Source organism: Ambystoma mexicanum, chromosome 9, assembly GCF_040938575.1.
Source record: "Ambystoma mexicanum isolate Mex_15411 chromosome 9, UKY_AmexF1_1, whole genome shotgun sequence".
Lineage (NCBI taxonomy): Eukaryota > Metazoa > Chordata > Amphibia > Caudata > Ambystomatidae > Ambystoma > Ambystoma mexicanum.
In genome coordinates, this window is record NC_090931.1 from 438018837 (window position 1) to 438041914 (window position 23078).

Below are 23078 nucleotides of genomic sequence, written 5' to 3' on the forward strand. Positions count from 1 at the left end.
TTTAGGGGAGTGGAAAGTACTTCTTTGGGGGCCCAGACACTTCCAATTGTGTACTTTTCCCCAAATCTGAAACTGTACCATCTGTATCATTTGCGTGTTTTCATGTATGAAAAGAGAGATGATTGAAGATATAGTTACTCTGTAAAAGGTTTGTTGGCAGAGTCCAGGTAACCTTGTTTAGAGTCATGTTCTCTGGTGTCCTTCCCAGCCTCGGGACCCAGCTGTGTTTCCCCATGGTCTTCCTCCTACTAAATCCATGCAATCTCCCGGTTCCAGTCTGGGTTTTCCCTTTGACAAAGGGGGACATTCTGGAATGAGTTGTAGGTTTTGAATGTTAGGCTTTCAGAACTGGGCTGGGTGGCTTGGCTTTGGTATCCCGTTTTAAGTAGTACATCAGGTTTCAAGGGGACGGGCATGCCATTCACAGGTCCATGTAACAATGACTGCAAAGTCACTTCTTCACATCTCCTGCACACCATCCTCCTGTTTTTGTTTCTGTCAACCTCAGTAGATGTTCCGTGAATCCTGCTGGACAGGAGTCTACCTTTATTTTTCTGCTGACCGCTACAGTCATCCATATGCTGAGTGAGGATGGTTTCCAGTGGTCATCAAGTGGTTTCCTTGCTCCCAGCTTAGTGAGGCTACCAGATTGAGCAGGGGCACATAGCCTTCTTCAGAGGGGCAGCAGCATGAAAGCAACACTCAGCTTCTGGAATTAGTACAGAACTTTGGAAGGTTTCATGCAAAACATTGCAGTGTGTTGGGTCTGAATTTGTTTATGATGATACACTTGTGAGGACGCTGTTGCAGATGTTGTTATAAAGGATATGATCAGACGCAAGAGGAGCAAGCAGAGGCGTCTGGTAGTTGGAGCATATGCCACACTGCCCTTTTTGGCCATTCAGGATATTTATGGGTGGTGGTGTGAAAGGGGTTGACTGTTAAGAAATCAATTAGAATTTTTCAATGGTTTCAACACTAACTGTGGAAGTCTAAAATCTGCTGGTAACACATGGGTGTCAAGTCCCAACACGGCTTCCTTGAATTTGGTTGCTGATTGGCTAGCATGCAAAACAGGCACAGCCCTCCCTACACTATTCTCAAACGGCATGTACCATGCTATGGGGATCATACACTTACCACATGGATAAGATATATTTTCTACAAAAAGAAGATGTACTAAATGGTGTCTGAACCCAAGGGTAAATAATAAATGGTATATCTGATAACCAAATTTCATCCATAAAAATTAAAGATTTTATTAAACATATAGAATTTTTACACTCATAAAATGATCACATTACATAAAACTAGATAAAAACATGTAAAACACATGTACCACAGAACACAAGGAATACACAAATGTGGGTTGATTTTTCTACTATCTATATCAAAACTCTGTGTGATACTTCATACTGGAATTATTTTTCTTATTTCAAAAAGTTGTCATTATTCTCTAAAACCCAACTTGCACACGTTTCTGTCCCTAAAACACAGACAATGTAGGACATTCATCAGGGGTGTAGTGTTTCTTGTGTTTATACTGGTGACATCACTACCAAGAAGGAAACAAAAGTTACAGCACACAGTCATAAAGCATCCCCGTGAGATGACCTGATGCCTGGCCAACATAGTGCTAAATGAATGAACAAAAGGGCCAAACGCTCAAGAAGGAAAAAAGACTGCAAACATCCCAAAAAACTGTAAATTACGTTAACTCTATTCATGTTGGCACAAAATGCCATAAAGCCGAAACAAATCGAGCATCACCACGGTTGGAAAACCCAGCACCTACCCAACAATGAAATCCCAGGAGGAATGACACAGGGAACAAACAACCAGGAACATAACTGCAGGAATACTAAAGTGTAAAATACACAAAACACCTTTTCACTGACACACACTGAAGCACAAACTAATCATCCTATATTGTTTGAAACATGAATTGAAAGAAGAAAAAAGGTAAGAACCTAAACACTTTCTCAAAAGGTTCCCCGTTACCAAGACCATGAGAAAGATTTAAGCCGTTCAAAACTAACTTTGCTTGCAAACAATGTGCAAAGAACATAACCCACTAACAACTTCATGTCTCATCCACCCTTACTCACCACATGCCCAGCCTCCCACCAGCACAAATGGCTAAATCAAAACAGTTGCAACAATCAACTTGAAAACCTGTCTGCTGACCAAAACACCCAGATCATCCCCAGTGTGAGGAATCCAAGGGCGTGCTCACTTCTTTGCCCAACATGTCCTCGTTGCAGGTAGCCAGGGAAATGTCGTTGCTTTTGGATTCTGACCCTGGGGGTGGATATGCAAGGGAGGATCACCTGGGCAGAGGAGACTTGGAGAGTGGGGATAAGGCACCCTAGGTGAGACATGGTATCCCCCTTTTCCCTTTATAATGAGTCAAATGTCCCCAAGGCTTTTATGGAGTATTACCAATCCCTTGCCTATTTTGCCAGTAAACCATCTCCCAATACACACCAATATGGTACTGAGACGAGGAAGAGACAACACCTTTTATTAGACATTCAGTCATACACACACACTGCTCTGGTACTGGGAGGAGGAAGAGGGATGCTGAGTTCCTAGACCATTATTCAATTGAAGAATATTGCCTGCACTTGAGGATAAAGGGGTGGCATAAATGGCCCGCTCAGGTAAGGATAATGAGATCGCCTTTGGAACGCTTGCAGAAGAAGTCAGAGGTGAAGGCAGGAAGAAGCGTGCCCAAAGGGCCAAAGAGGTGCAGAGTCGTTGCAGCGGAAGCGGATTGTGGCAGGCGTCTTTGGAAGGTCTCTGGTGGCAGGGTTGACCTGCTGATCTCCTGGAGTCAGGAGGACTCCTTCTCTGGTAACCGAGGCAGCGGAGACCCTGGAAGAGAGGCATGCCAAGCCAAGAGTAGCAACAGCTAGAGAGAGCCTGTCGAAGTGGAGGACAACACAAAGAGACAGCATACCCGGTGAGTCAAAGCAGGCTGAATGACTCTAGGACGCTGTGGTGCGAGCCACGTGGTGTATGCAGGTCGGATTGCTGGCAAGTGAGAGAAGGACAGCGTAGGCAATCGGAATGCCGATCCAACTTAAAATACAGATGATTGATAACTACGATAACTTGAAGGCTGAAAGAAATGAATGTAACAGTTTGTGAATACTGAACTGTAATGAAATTTACAAGACAAGGAAGGGCTAGAAAAGCAGTGAACTTTGAAAGTGTGAATAAGCCAGTGAACATGGTGCAAATACCCAGCAGGAGAGTGAACTGGAAATTTGAGGTTGCTCTATTTAATGTGACTGATTTGTAGTTTTGAATACTGAACCGAAAGAAAGTAACAATGTTTGAATGCCACTTGAATTGAAAGCATTGGATATTGTTCCCAGATGCAAATGAACGGTGAATTGTGTAAACTAAAGAAAACACGCATTGGCAAGTGCCATAAAGAATATAAGGAACTGTGAATTGTATATTCTGGCGAAAACCAGCATTGGCCACAGCCATAAGGAAAAGAGGAACTGTATAAGTTGAAAGCAGAAGCAGTGGCAAAACATGTATTGAAAAAGCTACAAGAGTATAAGTCCAATACCACTGTTATGTTGAAGCAGTGGAATGTAACTGTGGAAGAGAAGAAATTAAAGTGTGTCGGTTGCATGACTTGTAATGGGTGGATCGTGTGCTCCGGCAACTGCGCCTAGACCAAGTACACCCAACTAAAGAAAAGCCTCTTAACTCGTCTATACGTTTTTGATTCAATGTCAAGAAAAGCTTGTGTATTTTTAACTTAAAAAGACCATTGTGATATTCGTGAAAGACACAAAAGCCTGAAAAGCTGGGTAGTAATCAGAGGAATTGTGTTGTTTTGGAAACATTGAAAGACTTGAAATCTTGGGGAAGGAAACTCCCTTTTTGTTTGAAAGTGAACTGTCTTGAATCCTGGGGATGGAAGAACCCTTTTCCGACTAAGAGCTGGAGGAAGCTCTGAACTTTTGTTTGAACACTTTACATTTGACACTCACACCCCTACATGTTTTGAACAAGTAGATGTGAGGGCAAGTATAGGTTTTGGACATAGACAGACATTTCTTTGGACTTCCTGAAACCATTACTTTCAGTTAGGTAGGGAAATCCCACCTTAGCATAGGGAAAGTTAGGCCTTTTCCCAACCTTCTTGTGATTTTAATAAAAGCTTATAGCCTAAACCTTCCTCAGTTGTCTGTGTCTACTTTCTGATGCCTTCACACCAGACACTTGAGGTCTCTCATCCGGAAACAAAACCCCTCTGGTGTACAAATCACTATCCACCTAGAACACATGCACAGTTGTTAGTTGCTCCTGGCTCTCCATGTACCAACAATTGAACACAATAACGTGCCTTTACTCCTTTACTCTCTTAACAACCCCACCACACTTTTTTCATTTCAAAATCAACGTGAGCATCTAGAGACCATGAAAATGGCAGTGGTGCGCAGTACAAATCCTAGTAACATAACATGACAAGGTGCTAGGCTATATGCCATATTTTGGATATGTCCAACCTGACATTCTTGGATACAATCCTAGTTTTAAAGTTCTTATTTAATTTCTTAGAGCTCCCAGTCGCATTAAAAGAACTTTAACTGCAGAGAATAATGTGTGGTAAGGAAAGTTGGCCTGGCTTAAAACTTGCAGTTGTAAGCATGGTGCTTCAGACAGGACAGCATACCTAAAAGTGCACAGGATTGCACTTGTATGTCAACTACTGGGTGTTTTCCATCAGCAAGGAGTTGGCTCAAGCACTAAAACCTCCTTGCCAAGACAATGTGAATAGAATGGATGGGTATAGTACCTGCCCCTCTTTGGTACGACACATGCAGGGCCGTAAAATGCACCAAGTGGTCAATGGAAGTATTATTGCAGCTTGGTGTAGGCCTTCAGCCCTCCCCTGGATATTATGAGCCATGTTTGCTCATTCATAGTGCCAGTGTCTTGTGTAATTATTAATCGCCCTGCGTTACGGAAGGGAGGAGAAAAAGTATTTTCTGATTCTTTGACTAAAGACGCAATCTGGCAGATCAAGTAATTCACCGTCTTAGTAGACCTGGGAACATGGGTTAATTTTTTTCATGGTCCTGTCCCCATCATCTATCTGGAGACACAGACAGACACCTTAGGGTTTGCCTTCTTTTCCTCCATTTGTATGCATCCACAGGTTAACTAATACCATAGCTAACTCTTCTAGATCACAAATCACAATTACGCATGTAGCAGTCAGTTACCTGGGGTGCTGCCTCTCTAATGATCCCTGCAGGAAAAGTGGAATATTCACGAGAGAGAAGGCCATGGCGCCCCCAATGGGCCCAAGTCCCAATCCAAGTTATACAGTTATCCAGGCATTCCATTGATCCAAACAGCTGAGGCAGTCCTAGAGTAGTCTATGAGTTGGGCTCTGCCATTGCACTGCTGCAGACAAATGCAGCCCTGACTGCCCAAATTGCTTGGCTATGGCTCTGCTCGCACTGCCCTTTTTCAAGTCAAGTGCAAGACAGCGAACACTGGAACACCTCCCACCTTCCTCCTCAACAATAATCTACAGGCCTGTGAGGCTGCCTCGATGGCTCCCCTCCAGTTCTGCACATACTGTTCTTGCTTAAACCAGTCTCAGGATGCCGAACAGGGGAATGCCATCCTCCTTCCTCCTAATCAATATGCTGTAAGGCTGTGGGACTGCCCAGACTGCTTTACTTTGGCTCTTGAATGTTGACAGGTAAAATAACTATATGCCCTTACATGATGGGATGATTTAAGAGACTGGTGTTGGAGAGTTAGTTCACTCTCTTGCAGCGCTGGTATAATGATTCCTAGCGCACCACGCGCTCAGCATGAAGGGATGCCCACACGGTGTCAACCGGTCTCAACTCCGTCTTTATTATAACTGCTTTTCCAGCTTCCCGTCACATCCTTTCCCCTTCCCATGTGCCACCCCCACCCTAGCCCCGCCTTCAACATAACAATTTGGATCAAAAATGAACATAAACATAAACATGGCAACCTTCCCCTTTTTAAATACTTAGGTGCTAGTCCATCTCTTCAGTGAGTCTTCTAGGTTTAATCTTTGCTCTGACTGGGCGGCCTTCCCTTGTCAGCTCAGGGCTGCGATGAGGGGACCTGTCTGACGCTCCCATGCTGTTGTAACCTGAGGCTTCCCCACCAGAGGATTCCTGATAACCCCAGTATGAGTCATCAAAGTCTTCCCTGCTGACCCAGGTGTCGTCAGGGTACTCAGGGTCTTCCCACAAAGACATCACCATGCCATTCCTTGAAGTACAACACATTCCTCGTGACCTCTCGTTCTTTGCCATCTGCTGCAGTGATCATTGTGCCTTTCTCTCTCGTGACTGTGAGAGGACCAGGTGCACATCGGGAGTCTTCCTTCCTTCTTTGATTCTGGCATACTATTACTCTGTCACTTTCCTCAAAACTGTGCTCTCGATCCCCTCTCTGCTGCAATCTTCTTTTTATGCTTCTCTTCTGCCTCTCTGGTTCGGCCCTCCACTTCCTCTGGTATGGTGTTTCCTTCCGGGGGTCATTGCGGCAGTCGTTTCCGTAGCCTGCAGCCGAAAAAGAGGTCAGCTGGGCACTTGCCAGTGCTTCTTTGGGGAGTGTTGCGGTAATCTCACAAGAGCTGTTACAATGTCTGTTTGAAAGCTTTGTGGGACAGCTGAGCCATTCGTGGCACCCTCTTGAGGTTTCCCATGAAGCGATCAACCATGCCATTGTCTTGTGGCGGAGAGGCATGTTTTTCCGATGTTGGAACCCCATGTATTGGGCAAAGTTGGCAAAGTCCACGCTGGTGAATGGTGGTCCATTGTCGGACTTGATGACTTGGGGGACACTATAGGCTGTAAGTATTCGGTCCAGGACCGGAATCACTGCTGTTGCTACTGTGGATGGCACAATCTGTACCTCTGGATATCTTTTATTCGTCAATCATGACTAAGGCGTAGATGCCGTCCCGAAGCGGTCCAAAGAAGTCAACCGCCAGTTCTTCCAATACCCAGCCTCGGAGTGGAGACATCACCAATGGGTTTGGGGGTGGAGCTAACACGCTGCAAATGGCACACTTTTTTAGAGTGTCCTCCACCTGTTTGTCTAGGCCTGGGAACCAGATTTTCTGCTGCAGTAGCTTCTTCGCAGAGACCATCCCCTGGTGCCTGAATGGGCCAGGTCGATGACTTGCTGGTGTAGTGAGTTGGGCAGAACAATCCTGCAGCCCTTCATGACAATTTGATCCTCAGTGGTGGTAAGTTCGTCCGGAATCAGTGACATAGCTTTAATGTCACCCTGCAGCGTCTCGTCCAGGTGTCTGGCCCTCTCTTTTGCATTTCTAATTTTTCCTGCACGGCAACCGCCAGTACTGGGTCAACCGCCGACTCATGTTGAAGTGTCTTCCATGCTATCGGGAATGGTTTCATTTGGTGGATGACGCATTGTAGGTACGCATCTGCGATTGAGTGCTAGGGTTGTGGGGGTCCCGTAGGGTGGATCGAGAGATAGTCGCCAGGTTCTTATCCTTACCCGGTCTATGGAGGATGGTGAATTTGTAGTCTTGGAGGCAAAGTCCCCATCTTTCAAATTGCAGTGGCATCCGGGCTTGTAGGGTTACCATAGATGGTGAGAAGGACTTAGTGGTCAGTGACCACTGAAAAGGCTTTCCCAAATAGGAAGAGGTGGAAATGTTCACAAGCCCAGACAACCACCAGGCTTTCCTTTTCTGCCTGCACATTTTTCTGCCCATTGGTGGTCAGACTGCGGCTTGCATAGGAAACAACTTTCTTGATGTGTTTGGTCCTGGGGTCTTATTGCGCTAGTATAGTGCCTCGTTCCACCGTGCTGACATCCACTGTTATTTACGTGTCTTTGGCAGAGCTGAAATATGCTGTGTCGGTGGCTGAGGCAATGCGTGCATGGATTTCTACGAAGGCGACCCTGCATTCTGGTGTCCAGACAGGAGCGGGGCGCTCACCATCATGACATTTTCAAGATAGCGAGAGAAGTAACTTGCGGGAATGACCTGAGGTACGACCCATTCACTGGGTGTGGGGATTCTTGTAGGGTTTTGAACTTACCTGGGTTCGGACGCATTCCTTGGTATGTTACATGGGCCGCTTCTAGAGCCATGCAGACCTTCTGTAGGGTGTCATTGTGCTCCTGGGATGTTTTGCCAAATACTAGAATGTCGTTGCTGTAGTTCAGACAACCTGGGATGTGCTTGATTACCTGGTGGGTCTCCTCCTGGAAGATCTCGGCAGCGGAGAATATGCCAAAGTTCAGCCGCTTGTAGCGAAATAGCCCCATGTGGGTCACAAAGGTGGTAATATATCTAGACTCCTGGGCCAGCTCTAGCTGGTATTAGCCCTTATTGAGATCAAGTTTTGAGAATATGGTTGCTCCATTTAGGAGGTGGATCATGTCCGTTATTCTCTGTGCTTGGTGTCGCTCTCGCTGGATTGCCATGTTGGGGCAGCGCATATCTATGCAGAGACGGATCAATCCTTCCGCCGATTTCTTAGGGACCGGTACAATCGGGGGAGACGCATGGGGTGGGTCCCACCTCTGGCTCAATGATGTGATGGTCCAGTAAGCGTCTTATCTTCTCCTCTACCTGCTTTTGTATATTTATAGGGATGCCCCTGTAATGTTGGGTGACAGGTTTAACTTCTGGGTTGATATGAAGCCTTACTTTGCAATTTCGTAATATGCCCAATCCTTTACAAAGGTTCGTAAATGCTTTCGTGACATCCCCTCCTGGGGCCAGGTATTTGTGAGCCATCATACAGTAGAGAATGTCGACGAGTCCCATGTCTATGGCCGTTTTAAAGCTTAAAATACATCCACTGTTAGCCTCTGTGGAGAGAATGTGTAGCTGGATGCAGGCCGTGTGTGATTTGTGCGCACAGATTGTTATAAAGGTTCCCTTGCATGGCAAAGGCGTGTTCGAGCCATAAGGGAAAATGTCCACCTGCGAGGGTCTCAGTTTAGGTGGGTGTGGAAGTCGATTGTAGGCCTCCTCACTCAGGACATTCGCTGTTGCTCCGGTGTCAATAAGGAACTCTGTTGGCATGTTGTGAACCTGAAGGGTCAATATGGGGCTGTGTTCCTTTATTGTCTTATTTCCTAGTGACCACATGTACCCTCTCCTCCTCTGACTGTCTTACGAGGATGAAGATTCACTTCCTGATGGTGAGCGTGCTTCCATATAACGTACCCTGTGTCGAGGCCTCTTTGGGATCTTCCGGTCAGGGGACTGGTGTGACCATCTGGACTGTTGTCGATTGCTGTCTCCTTCCGCGGGACGGCATCTTCTGTAGTCGCGGCTAGTCCTTCTTTCGTCTGCTCGATGGTTGGGATGGCGCCTGCTGTTCCTCTGGGAGGTGGACTGGGTGATTGGCATGGGGAATTCCAGCAGACCGCTTTGAAGTGGTTGTCTCCCCCACATGCTGCACACTTATGGCCCAATGCTGGGTATGTGCCCTCATGAGGGAATTCATAGCCGCAGCTGTAGCGCGATTTTGCAGGATGACTGACCTTGTCGGGAGGTGTTAGTGTCAGCTTCTTGATGACGTCCTGATCTCTGGGGTCTGATGATATCTTTACTCATCCCAGACCGACCACCTGTTGTGCTACTTCCGAGTTGGTGCGGGCCATCGACAGGATTTCATTGAGGTTCCGTTGTTTCTTGAGAAGTTTCATTTTGAATTCTGCAGACTCGCACCCCACAATGACTTGGGAGCGCAGTGCTTCATCATTTGAGTAGCAATGGAATGCGCAGTGTCTCATGCGGATATGGAGTCTCATGACATAGTTGTCCATAGTCTTGCTCCTCTCATGCATGGTGGTGTGGAAGATATGTCTCTCGTAATCCACGGTGTGTGGCGCAAAATATGTGTGAAGTGCTTCTCGAATTTTTTGAAATGTTGCCTTCTCATCAACTAACTCATGTAGTATGTCCCGTATTGCTGCTCCTACTGCCAGGGTTAATATGTTCTGTTAACATTCTTCATCTATGGGGCCCATTGCCCCACATATACTCTGAAGTTTTTCATCCATCTGACCATTTGGGGCCCCAAATTACCTGTGTCTGTGAGGCCAAAGGCTTGGGGCAGCTGCCAAGGTGTAACATCTCCCTGGCTTTGGTGAAAAACTTCTGAAGGCCAGGCAGGCATTGTAGCAGGGATGTCCTCCTCTCACATCTTTTTTTGTGTTTCTGTTTCACTGTGCTTTACTGTGGCACATGTATCTTCCTGTTCTTCCTCCCCTCTGGAAGGTCAGGGTACCTCCACCTGTGCTGGCTGGGCCTCCAGCGGCGTAGCTGTTGAGCCGGCAAGCTCTTCTGGCCTGGTTTCCTTGCCTGCAATATGGCGTGCAGCCTCCAGGGAGCCACTCGTGTCGAAAGTTGGGGCTCAGCTGAAGACCTGCCACGTACGCTGCTTTTTATGCATGGGCACGCTTGTGAACCGGATCTCTGCCGCTGCCCGGGCTCATTCACCCACTAGGCCCGGGCCGGTCTGAATAGCTGTGGCAGGCCGTGCCAGCGGGTCCCCTTCTCAGCGATTGTTTGGAATGTCGGGACCTCGCCGGCTCCCAAACCTCCTAGTGCAGCTCGCCAGTGTAGGAGAGTGAGTTCACTCTCTTGCAGCGCTGGTATAATGATTCCTAGCGCGCAGTAGGCACAGCAATGAAGGGAGGCCCACACAATGTTAACTGGTCCAAACTCTGTCTTTATTATAGCTGCTCTTCCGGTTTCCTGTCACATCCTTTTCCCTTCCCGAGTCCTGCCCCCTCCCTAGACCCGCCTTCCACATAACGATGTGGATCGAACATGAACATAAACATGATACTGAGGTTTGACAAGGAATATCAAAGACATCAATAACGTAAGACCTGGCTGCTACCCTTAGAAATTAACCTTGTCAAATGATCTGCCAAACCTATCAAATAAAAGAACTATAAAAGATGAAGAGGAGGAGTGGGTCCTGTATAATTTGTGGTTTCCTTCCTGTTGAGCCCAGTTACACCAATCATCCTTGGAAACTACGTTTGATGAGGCTACGGGAGACAAGAGGACTCAAAGGTAGAAGCTGACTGGAGGAGACAAACTATGGCCAAAAGACACCCTCCTATTCTGCATCCTGCCAGACGAGGACTTCATGCCCCACCTTTTCTTCCAGGAACAGGGCTTATATCCATCCATGAAACCCAACCTTCACACAAGAGCTTTGATGCATTTGCAGGAGGAAAAGAAACCCATAGTGCCATATCCAATCGTGAAGGACCTAGAGATGGCATGGGAAGAGCCCCTTGTCTACTTCGTCTGTAAGCTTGGCATGGACTTTTCATAAGGGTCCTGTCAGCATGGCCGCTTTCACATGGCCAGCTCAGCCTGTAGAGTTGGAGGGAGACGCAGGAGTATCATCCATGGAAAAAAAAATAAAACACACACACACACACACACAGATATTCCCAAGTACATGCCTTTTTAGCCAGCCCTTTTGTGGGCACTGTGATATGATATTTTGATATGATGTTTTATTTATATCGCGCTCATACACAAGTGTTTCAGCGCGTGTCACTGTGAGTCCCGAACCGGATGTCCCTGCTAGTTTATTCATTACTACACAAGAAAACCAAAAGAAAATGCAGCATACCCCATTCCACATGCCCTCTGAGGCTGTCCATTTTTTTTTTCGTTTGGCTTCACAACGTTTTTCATTTACAGTATCAGGATATTATTTCTGTCACCTTTACTGTATTACCTGAAGCTCTTCTGTGTTGGAGTTTGTCCAGCATATTGACTGGTCTTCAGACAAACCAGTGCAGTTTGTATATGAGGTTGTGGTCCCTTCTGCTCCCCTGAATATTCTTATACCACCTGCAACAAAGATAAGTGATCAAAACTTCAACATGTTAATTGCGAACTCAGTGTATGGTTCTCAGAGGAAATAAAGAAAGGGGTGAATTCTGGAATGATACAGTGTGCAAATCTGGTAGATGTTATCCATAGGACTATGAAAGCCCACCCTGACCCTGTGTCAGTGCATGGTTCATGAATCATTGCGTACCGTGAAACACTCATCCCCCTCTCAGGAGATTATGAGGCTGATCACAAAACCCAGGATACCATCTACGCCACAATCCAAACTTGGATGGCCGAAAATTGGTTGTCTTAATAGTGAAAAATTGGAACTCATACTCATCATATCACCTGAAACACTCAAAAAATTGGCCGTAAAATACCACTCCTTCCTAATCGACAACACTCCCATCCAGGTATTACAGCCAATCAAAACTATGGGAGTGTACCTAGACTCTAACCTCACCATGGTCAGGCAGGTTAACGCCATCGCCTCCGCATCAGCCTATCACTTGAAACTTATCACGGCAGCCAGACCATTCCTAACGCAAAACAAAATTGCCTAACCATCTCTAGAGCAATTATTGGGTCCCAACTCGATTACTGTAACACACTCCTGTTAGGCAACTCTGCGAGAAACATTAGGAAACTCCAGATGGTACAAAACAATGCTCTTAGAGCAGCCACTGGCATCTCGAGAAGTGACCACATTTTGGCCACAAGGAAATCTGTTCTTTGGCTACCCATCAAGGAGCGTATCCTTCTCAAGTCTCTGGCACTTACCCACAAATGTCTCCATGATTCTGCACCCTGTTACCTCTCTCAGAGATTCACCCTACCTCTCACCAACAGACCCACTAGAACTATCCACACCAACCGTTAAACTATTCCCAAAAGCTTCAGTGTTCGTACAGGGGATCTAGTTTCCCATTCATCGAAGCCACCAACTGGGACTGGCTACCTCCCACACTCAGGAGCATCGAATCTCATGCAGCTTTCAGGAAAGCAATCAAAACAATGTTGTTTGTATAGATTCCCTACCAATCAACCAGCCGCATCACACGTACAGTATATGTCTAAAAGGATTACTGTACACCCTTAAACTTCTGCTCATTTAGCCATGTGATATACCTATGGACACATGCAAACTCTAATTACTAATCATGTAACCAAGAATCCCTTGTATGTATCCTTGAATATGACTGTACTATGTAAAGGCACTTGCTTCATGTAACCTATGCAATGCCTTCTGTTCACGTAACTAAGACACCTTCTTGAAACAGCGCCTCGATGCCTCTGGGCTGTAGGCGCTATACAAATACAAAAAATAAAATAAAAAAAATACTATATTATGCTGATTCTCCTGGCACCCAGGCACCTGTAATATTTTGCACATTATGTGCAGAATTGGTTTGGGTTGGCCGCTGGTTCTTCTTGGGGTATGGGATGCTATGGCACTGCCTTGCTGTAGTTTTTCTGTGGAAAACAGCATGCCCTTCCTGGTAAGCCACCTGCATCAGACCACATGAGTGTTTTGACACACCGAGTCACAGCGTCTTTTTCCCTGTACAAAAGGAAAGAATGCTGGATGAGCAATCCAGTGCATTACAACGTCTCTGGATTTCTCACGAAACAGCCTTGTTTTTCCATGCTTTATCTTCAGTCCTTTCTCTCTTTCTCCCTAGCCTTCCATTACTATTGCTTTCCTCTTGGATCATTTGTACTCTAGAGGTCCTTTGTTGCTCCTCTGGTCCGTCGTTACTCCTAAAGCCCTTCACTGTTCTGACCATTGGTTGTTTCGGTAGTCCTTAGTCTTCAGTCACTTTTCAATCAAGCCTCTAGTCACTTTTTTTTAAAAATTTGATTTTATTGTCATTTTGTGTTAAACTTCAACAGTAAAACAATATCTCATCAATAACATAGATCTTGCATTCCCGAACAAAACGGTCTCCCCCATACCCACCACCCCTCCCTACATCCCATTTCTAACCAAGGAACAACTGGAATCAGTCCACGCCATTCGGGCAATCACAAAAAGAAAACAGCAACAAACCCTCTTTTCATCAATTATTTATGGGCTTCATTGAAGGCGGCCCATTCAATCTCTCTGGTGGAGGCCATGTCGTGGAGTTGAGCTGTTAAATTCTCCATCTCGTAGTGTTCTATGGCCTTTTTAGTCCACATCTGCTCCGTCGGGAGAGTTTCCGATTTCCACCCTATTGCTAAGCAAGCTCTTGCAGCCAAGAGCAAAAAATGCACCATATGCGGTACCCTCTCCCATCGATCACCATGCGCTTCCAGGCCAAAAGGACCAATCTGGGTTCACAATCTCTCTAGACCCCTTTCACTTTTCTGATCCAGCCCAGGGCTTCCCTCCAATAGGTTTGTGACTTAGGGCAATACCACCACATGTGCCAATAATTTGCTTCTACATTACATCCCCTCCAGCACTTTGGACTTGTTTGGGCAAACGTCTTTGAAAGTCTTTTAGGGTCTAATTGCCATCTGTGCAGCAACTTCAATCCGAGCATTTTATATTGCACTGATATAGATGTTTTATGCGCTGCCGTGCAAATTCCAGACCACAAGGCGTCAGAGATTGGCGTCCCCATGTCTTTTTCCCATCTCTTTCTCGGACCCTCTATTTTAATACCCTTTGCTTCCATCAATGTTGCATATAACCTGGAGATGAGACCCTTCGTGTTGACCCACTCACTCAAGATCTTTTCCATGGGGGTGAGATCCCTCTTCAGTTGTTCCCTCCATTTCCCTGCCCACAGGACGCCTTTCAGTTGCAGAAATTTAAATACGTCAAGTGGGCCTATTTGCAAGCCGGCCTCCAGCTCTTGTATTGATATGCATCCCACCTGCTTTACCATTTTACCACTCCTTATCAACCCCGCCTCATACCAACTTTGGAACCTTAATGGATCCCTTACGTCATCCCGAATCGGGGGAGCCCATATACAGCTCACTGGCGACGCCCATGTTGTGAGCCTTTTCATTTCCCTCTTATTCCACCAACAGCTCAGAAGGGTACCCATAGCAAAATGATTAATGACGCTGCTCGGGAAAAATGTCTTTGAAGCCCACAACCACTCCCCCAACGAACCAACGAAACTGGTCTCATTCTATAATTTTCAATCGCCACCCATTGTTTTTGGTTCTCCTCTCTCAAATAAGGCACTAGTGCCCTGAACTGGGAGGCTCGCTAGTACTCATACATGTCAGTTAGACCCACTTCCCCTTTCTCTTTCGGCTGGGCCAGGACTTCATATGCTATTCTTTGCTTTTTGCCCTTCCAGACAAACCTGTTAATCATCCCCTTTATTTCCACGAAATGCCCTTTTGGGATAGTGATAGGGAGCATTTGATAAAGATACAATAATTTCGGGAGCACCGCCATCTTTTAGGCATTAACTCGACCCAGCCACGATATGGTTAAATGCGTCCACTTACCCATGTTCTTCTTTAATTCCTTCACCAGCTGTGGAAAATTAGACTTGTAAAGTCCCTTTGTGGTTCTTGCGATATTAATTCCCAGGTATCTAAGAGTCTTATAGTTTATTGGGATTCCCCCTATTAACGGATTGCTACTGCCTTCATTACCCTTGCTTTTGTATAAAAAAAGAGTGGATTTATCCACGTTCACTTTAAGACCAGACCATTTCCCAATTCCTGAATAACTTTGATGACATTTGGAGTGTCTTCATGTGGATAAGCCAAATAAAGTAATATATCATCGGCAAACATTGCCAGTTTGTATTAATTTGCCCCCACCCATGTCCCTCTAATATTCTGATTTTCCCTTATATTGTTTCCAAGGGCCTCCATGTAGAGTGCATATAGGAGAGGCGACATGGGGCATCCCTGCCTCGTCCCTCTAGTCATACGTATCTCTTCCGATGTCTGATTATTCACCACATCCCTCCTCCTCTGAGATCTATACAATGCCTGAACACCCCTTAGGAATGTCTCCCCGAATCCCCTAACATTTTTGTTTTAGGAATTTCAACTTTCTTATTACCTCCCTATTTCCAAGTTTTTTCAACTTTTCCCGCTTTTCTTTAAGGGCCAGTAGATGGTCTTTATGGTATGACCCTTGGGCATGCAGATTCTTCTCAAGCCCCATTATTTCCCCTTTCAGCCTTTCTTCAATTATTTTACGTTCCCTTTTTCGTCTCGCTCCTTCGCTTATGATGTGGCCTCTCCAGACTGCTTTGCCTGCTTCCCATACCGTGGTCCTGTCCACTTCACCATTATTATTAATTTGGAAGTACTCCTCTATTGCTTCCTTCAATTCCCTATCGTAGAGCTTATCTAGCCATAAGGAATCATTGCACTTCCATTTTGTACTTCTGTGACTAATCCCCTCATCCTCTCTGTTTGCCACGACCATATCATGGTCAGTCCACCCCACTGGGCGAATACTCGAATCCTGTACCCTGGCTCTCTGTTCTTTATTTACCAACAGGTAATCAATTTGCGTGAAGGTATCATGGACCTCTGATTTGAAGGTATAACCCCTTTCCCCTGGGTTGCATTCTCTCCAGATATCAACCAATCACTCTTCCTTTAGGGTGGCTGCAAACCTACTGGTCTCCCCCTGCTGGACTCCTTTAACTTGGATCTTTGCTGTCTATCCATTAACGGGTCTGCCCAGGTATTAAAATCCCCCCCTATCACCACCAGGTGCTCCGCATTTCCTCCCAATGCTGCAAGGGCCCCCTCATTTAAAGCCCCCTGGCCCTGATTAGGAGCATGTACTCCCCCCAACGCAATTCGTCTTCCTTCCCACTCCCCCCTGAGTATTATCCTTCTGCCCTCTGGTGACTGCTTCACCGTCAAATTTTACAGCCTGATTCGTTTACTTAAGAGTATTCCCACTCCCCCCTTTTGTTGGCTCCCTGATGCCCAGAATATTTGACCCACTCCTCTGCCCCTTATTGGCCTCTCCTCCCCCGCCTTGAGTCTGGTTTCCTGAATAAAGAGGAGATCCAATTCTACCCTAGCAAATTCCCTTCTTACAAGGGACCTCTTGGCAGGGGAATTAAGTCCCTTGACATTAAGGGTACCCACCCTCAAAACCGACCTCCCCCTTCTTTGATCCACCTGTTGCGACATTCCTATGTCAGTTCCCATTGCACCTTGTTGCTTTCCTTAATTCCTCCCCGCAATTGGCTCAATCTCATAATCTTTCACGTTGTTCCGCTCATATCCCCCTTCGCCCCCCCATTTGCCCCCACAACAACAAACTGGATAAACCGAATGAACCAGAAAAACTGAACCACAGCCAGCAAAGGCTGTATTAGGTCCCTCATTGTGGACGCCCTCCCAAACTTGAGGGCCATCAGGGATTATTAGCTGCATTCCTAAAGGGAAGCCTTAATTTAGCTTGCCTTCCCATTTCACGCTTTCCTCCAGGAGTTCAAACCCCAAGCTCTGAAGGTCATGTCCTATACTTTCTCTGCGTTTATATCTTCCTCGTGATGGTTTCAGTGGAGACATCGGGTTTGGCTTAAAGTATTTCCTTCCCACTTTTGCCCATTGCTGCTGTGGGCCCCTCCCTTGTTCATCCACCTTTGCGCTTGAAGCTTCCTGTGGTCCCAACCGGACCTTGCATGTCCTTTGTCTCTCTCAGCCCCTTTAAGACCCGGCTGGCCTCCTTGGCAGTAGTGACCCTGTAGTCCTCTCCTCGATACTCAAAAGTGAGGTCAAATGGGTATCCCCATCTGTATCTGACTTTCTGTTCTGTGAGCCATATGGTGAGCGGTCTACAAGCCCTCCTCCTCGCCAGGGTCATGCTCGAGAGATCCTTATATATCTTAATTTTGGATCCTTGATATTCAATTTCCTGTCTTTGTTTGGCTCTGACCAAAATTTCAGTCGTCTCCTTGTAGCTCAGGAATTTGACCACAATAGATCACGGGCCCTTCCAAATGCTCTGCCTCCTCTGTGGGCCCTTTCCACTGCTACCGACTTTCCTCCTTCGTCTTCATATAAGAGGTTGATAATATCCTGTACCTTGCGCTCCACTTGCTGTGTGGTTTCGCCATCCTTCTTCGCCAGACTCAAATACCACAGATTCAATCTCCGCTCCCTGTTTTCCAAGCCGTCCATTTTCAATGTGATTTCCTCCTCTCGCAGTACAATGTCCGTCTTTCTTGAATTGAGTTTCATTTCTGTTAGATCAACATTGGCTTGGTTGTTCTCAAGTATTTCAACTTTTCCTTCAATACGATCCACTTTCCCTCTTATTTCAGATATGGACGTCTGAATGTCTGACCGCAGGGCCTTTATTTCCGCCAGAATTCCCACAATGTCTTCCTTTGTTACAGCCATGCTCTTAACTGCTGGTTCTGCCAATTGAAATGTTGAGGCAGCTGGCTGCTCTCTTCTGTATTTTTGCAGCCTTTGCACCCCCCACCCCACCCTACCGGCTTGGGCTTTGCATATATTTGCCTCTCTTGCCCTTCTGTCTCTCACTATTTGGCTGAGAGCCTTCTTGTCCTCCGATCTTGTCCTAAAATCTCTTGTGTTCTGTCTGTTTTTCACTCGTGGCCGGTGCTTCCCCAACCACTCTCTGCCATAGTTGAGTCAAACACCAAGCTTATTTACAGTCACCTTGGGGCCTAACTGTCCCCGGCTTTTTCGCTTAACCGCGCTTTGGACCAGAATCCTGCAGCTCCTCACTATTTCAGACTCGGATTGCTCCTTCTCACTCTGGTTTCAGGCTTGCTGGTGCCTAATTATCTTTTCTCCCCATATTTAGCACCTGCCCTTTCTCCTCACGTATTACTTCTCCTGGCCTTGCTGTCTGTGGCTCTCTCCCCTTCTAATGCACTGGGCCAGGTCCTGTCTACCAGCAAATTCCATTAATGTCTTTCTGCCTCTGGTATCTCCTGCTGCTCTCCCTCTTCTTAGTGATCTCTCTGCATGTATGTTAATATTTCCATATGCCTTGCTTAGTTTATTTTAGTCTCCAGCCTTGCCAAACTTCACCCCTTTTCACCAGTCCTCCCTCTTTGCTTCCCTTCTTCTCCAGTCTAGTTTTGGGCTGTTCGCTGTTAGATGGGGCCCCCTTGGGGAATCCTCACCTGATTACATAGGGGAGGTGATACCCTTGCGCCAACCCCCGCTCCTTACCGAGTGCTCAGTCTTCTTTATATCGGTCCCGTCCTCTGCTGCTCCCCGCCTCAATCCTCCAGCTCCGCTCTCGCCTTTTCTTAGTCCTTGCCAGCGGCTCGCTTATCCGCGGGGCTGATCTCTCTCAGGTCTACTTGCAGAGCCTCTTTCCGCGTCATCCGTGTCAGTTCCCAGAGCCTCACACAGAAGCCGTGCTGCTCCCTCTTATTCGCTCCATGTCCATCTCCAGTCCTCCTCCCCGGGCGGGTCCACTGACCTCATACGCGCCGCTACCTTTCTTTAATGACTGCTTCAGTGCTGCGCGCAAGGCCCGGCTGCAGCTCCTGTTCCGCTCCTGCTTGGCTGATTTTCCCGCGCACCAGGGCTCCTCTTCAGGTGGACCAGCAAGCTCCTCTGCGCTGCCACCCTCACTTTCCTGACTGGCTAGCTGACTCCGGGGGGTACCGCTGTAGTCTCCGCTCTACACCGTTCCCTCTGGTGTTTCATCACCACGGCACTACGGTCAGGTCACTCTTGTACCGGGTCCAGTTTCAATGGTCGCTATGTCCGCCCGCCTTTTTCCAGCTACCCAGAGGAGGATGGTAGCCTCTGTATTCTCACCCTCCACCTCCTAAAGTTCCTTTTCCAGGCGGTTTTCTTGACTCCACGCGGTTTCAGGGGGCGATCCTTCCTTTTACATTTAATATTGCAGTTCGGAAGTGCTCTTACTCATGTTTTGTTCCCCTCGGAATGCGGAGCAACGCTTCAGGCAGCCATTGCCCTCTGCGCCCCTGGTGGTCTTCCCTCTAGTCACTTTTCAGTTAATCTTGCTTCCCTCTTCAGTCAGTCTCCACTTACTTCTCATCCAGTTTCCAGTTTTGTATCATTCAAGAATAAAGTTATACCTGCAGTACCTACTACATGCAAAGGCTTTCTTGGCTTTGGGCTTTTTCCTTGGTGGCATCCTGTTGTCCATCCCTCTTACTTTCTGGAAGCAATCAGAACCCACTCGTGCGTTCTCAAAGTGGCTACTGGAATGGATCCTACGTACCTTTCTCACACCAAATTCTCAGAAAAGGTAAGTCTGCAATACTGACCTGCTTCTATTTAAACCCTAGTAAGACACTGGGCCTCATTACAAGTGTGCCGGTCCGGAAAAACAGTGCTGGTAAGCTTACCGGCACCGTTTTTCCGGACCAGCACACTACCGGTTTGCCTGCCGGAGCCGTTGTGCCCGAGGGAGCTGACCCTGCCGGGCTCATCGGCCATGGTAGGCAAGCCGTCACGGAAGCACCAGCACTGTTAACAACGGTGCTGGTACTTCCGTGGTCCCCATTCCCATAGAGTCCCACAGGACTCTATGGGAATGCAGACTTACAAATTGCCGGCACCTGACTTCCTGGACTGTCTGGGTTGTAATCCCCCTGTGTTACTGGGAAGTCCGGCGCCAGTAATTCATTCCGCGTCCATCGGCAAAATGCCGGTTGTACCAGCAGGGTTACTGCCGGACTCGGAATGAGACCCATTGTCTTTCAGCAGGCACCTCCATTGAGAGACTGAAAGTAGTGGACTGAAATCCACTGCTGTTCTTTTTTTTAAGGTAAATCATGGTAGTTCCCTCCTCTACGTGGGGGTAAGATCTCTTCCAGGACTGTCCACTTAAAGTCATCTCCAGTGTGTTTGTGTAGATTGAAATGCGCCACCAAGGGTGCTGTACGTTTTTTGTCCTAATGCAGGAGTTATGGTTTTGACAGTACGTGCCGTCATCCCAATGTATTTTAGGTTGCAAGGACATGTGATTAAATAAATTACCCCCTTGCTGTTACAGTTGCTGAGCTGCCTTTGTTCCCAGGGTGCATGGCACTCTATGTCTATTGATTTACTTCTTGTCGTTTGCTTGCACATTATACATGAGCCACACAGTGAATGTCCGCTAGGTGCAGAGGTACCCCAAATGGTATTTTGGTGTATATCATCTTTTGGTTCTTCTAGGGTGTGTACCAATCTGTCCTGAATATTCTGTCTGCGTTTAATCGCAAAAGTGGGACAGGGTAATTCAACAGTGCCTGTATTTAAAATGGGCCACCATTTTTTAATTTCTCTTTTCAAAGTTTTAAAGATAGGGGAGTAGCTCAAAACTGCTGTAATGTTGTCAAATGAAGGTTGTTTCTCATGTTGCTGTAAAGTGATGTCACGTGGGATATTCCTAGCTCTCTTGTATGTGCTTCTGTCTGTAATGTCAGTGCATGTGCGCCTATATCAGAGAAACTGTCAGAGGGCAGATTGTCACGTAATGCACGTGGATGGTGGCTGGTATAGTTGAGCAGTGCATTGCGGTCAGTTTGTTTTTTATAGACTTTGGAACTGAGACCACCTTTCTGTGCTAAGATGTGTAGATCCAGGAAGTGTGTCTCAGTTTAAGCTCTGCTCTCTTACTGCTCTAAGCAGTGAGCAAAAGCTTTCAGTAGGGGGCTTTTGCTTGATTAGGGCCGCGAGAGCAGAGCTTAACATGAACAGAGGAGGCTGCTGCTTTTACAAAATGGTTGCCCCCATTTAAAAACGTTGAGCCTCATTTCCCCAAAACTTTATACAGGAACTTTCTTTAAAAATATATTTTTAATATATTTTTGATTATGGCCCATCTTTTTAAACAGTACAGTTTTTGAGTGAACTTCCCCTTTCACTGTAAATTGAGGTATAGTCAAGATTGGTGTGAGTGTTCAGAGGCAAGTCACATGCAGAGTTCTTTTGGGAAATGACCTTCAAGAGTTAGGTCTTGTAGGGGATACAGCAGAATGACTCAGCACAATTTCTCAGACAAGAAAGGCTGCCCTTGCCAAGACTTAGCCAAAAGGGAAAACCAAGGCCATGGTGTCAAAGATTCCAAAGAAGGGTAAGAAAACGTTTACCCCTGAGGTACCTGTAGCTGTTGTTGAGGTACCCCACTCAGCACCCGAACTTGACGAGGAAGGAGTGAACCCTAAGGATCACGCTAAATTGAATGGCTTGTTTTCAGAAGGTGATCCTTCTAGGAAGGAACTTTGTCAGGGGCAGAGAGAATGTTCATAATTGGAAAGCCTCAGGAAACAGACTAAAGGAAGATGGGTTCATCTATAGTGAGCCCATAGAGTCGACAGCTGGAGACCATAAGAGATTGGTAGTCCCCCATTCTGTGAGACCCTTTGTCTTGCAACTGGCACATGTAGTCCCACGATGACCTGCAAGGGTAACAAAGAGGTCCAATAATAGGTTATGCATGTTTCTCTGCTGGCCTAAGATGGGGGTCCAAATAGAAAACTATGACAAGAGCTGCCCCACTTGTCAGTTATTTGTCAAAAGTGGAGCAGAAATCCAAGCTCCTTTGGTAGTGGGTATAGGTACGGATAGACATTGTTGGTCTCTTAGGCCCCTTTACATCATATGGCAATAAGTGTTTCCTGATGGTAATTGATCATGCCACCAGATATCTAGAAGCTGTCCCATGCAGGACAGTAACTGCTAAGTCAGTTTCCAGAGCCCTGCTTTCTGTTTGAACCAGAGTTGGATTTCCTAAGCAAGTTGTGCCAGATAGAGGCACACACACTTTATGTCGAACTGCAAGCAGGCATTCTGGAAGGAATGTGAGGTTTCCTATACGTTTTCCTCTGCCTACCATCCACAAACTAATTGAATGGTGAAGAGATTCAACAGGACATTAAAAAGCATGTTTGGAGCTATTGAAAAAGCCTCAGAAAGGGCAGTGCAGCCTTCTCTTACAATGTCTTTTATTTGCCTACAGAGAGAGATGCCACAACAAAGGGTTGGCTTTTGCCACTTTGAGCTTTTTTTAGACTCCCTGTCAGGGGCCTCTTGGCCCTGGTAAAGGAAGGGCAGAAAACCCTGTATAGTTCACTCACCATAAATGTGGTAGACTATGTGTTGGGTCTCAGAAAGAGAATGGCTCTGCAGATGACTGATGTTAAGCTACAGGCTGGTCAAACAGTGGAAAAATAATGGTGAGACCAGAAGGCCTCACTTGTTCATTGCTCCCCTGGCCAGGAATGACTGATTATGGACTCTATAA

General features: G+C 46.5%; 1 protein-coding gene across 2 annotated transcripts in view; it reads right to left on the minus strand.

Annotated features, from left to right (window-relative positions):
* LOC138488151 (transmembrane protease serine 11D-like) overlaps nucleotides 1-23078 on the minus strand; it is a 942850-nt gene that overhangs the window by 25592 nt on the left and 894180 nt on the right. For both annotated transcript variants that reach the window (XM_069614932.1, XM_069614931.1), the window contains one exon: nucleotides 11793-11908. In XM_069614932.1, coding sequence (XP_069471033.1) covers nucleotides 11793-11908 — 116 coding nt within the window. The remainder of the gene's footprint in view (nucleotides 1-11792; nucleotides 11909-23078) is intronic.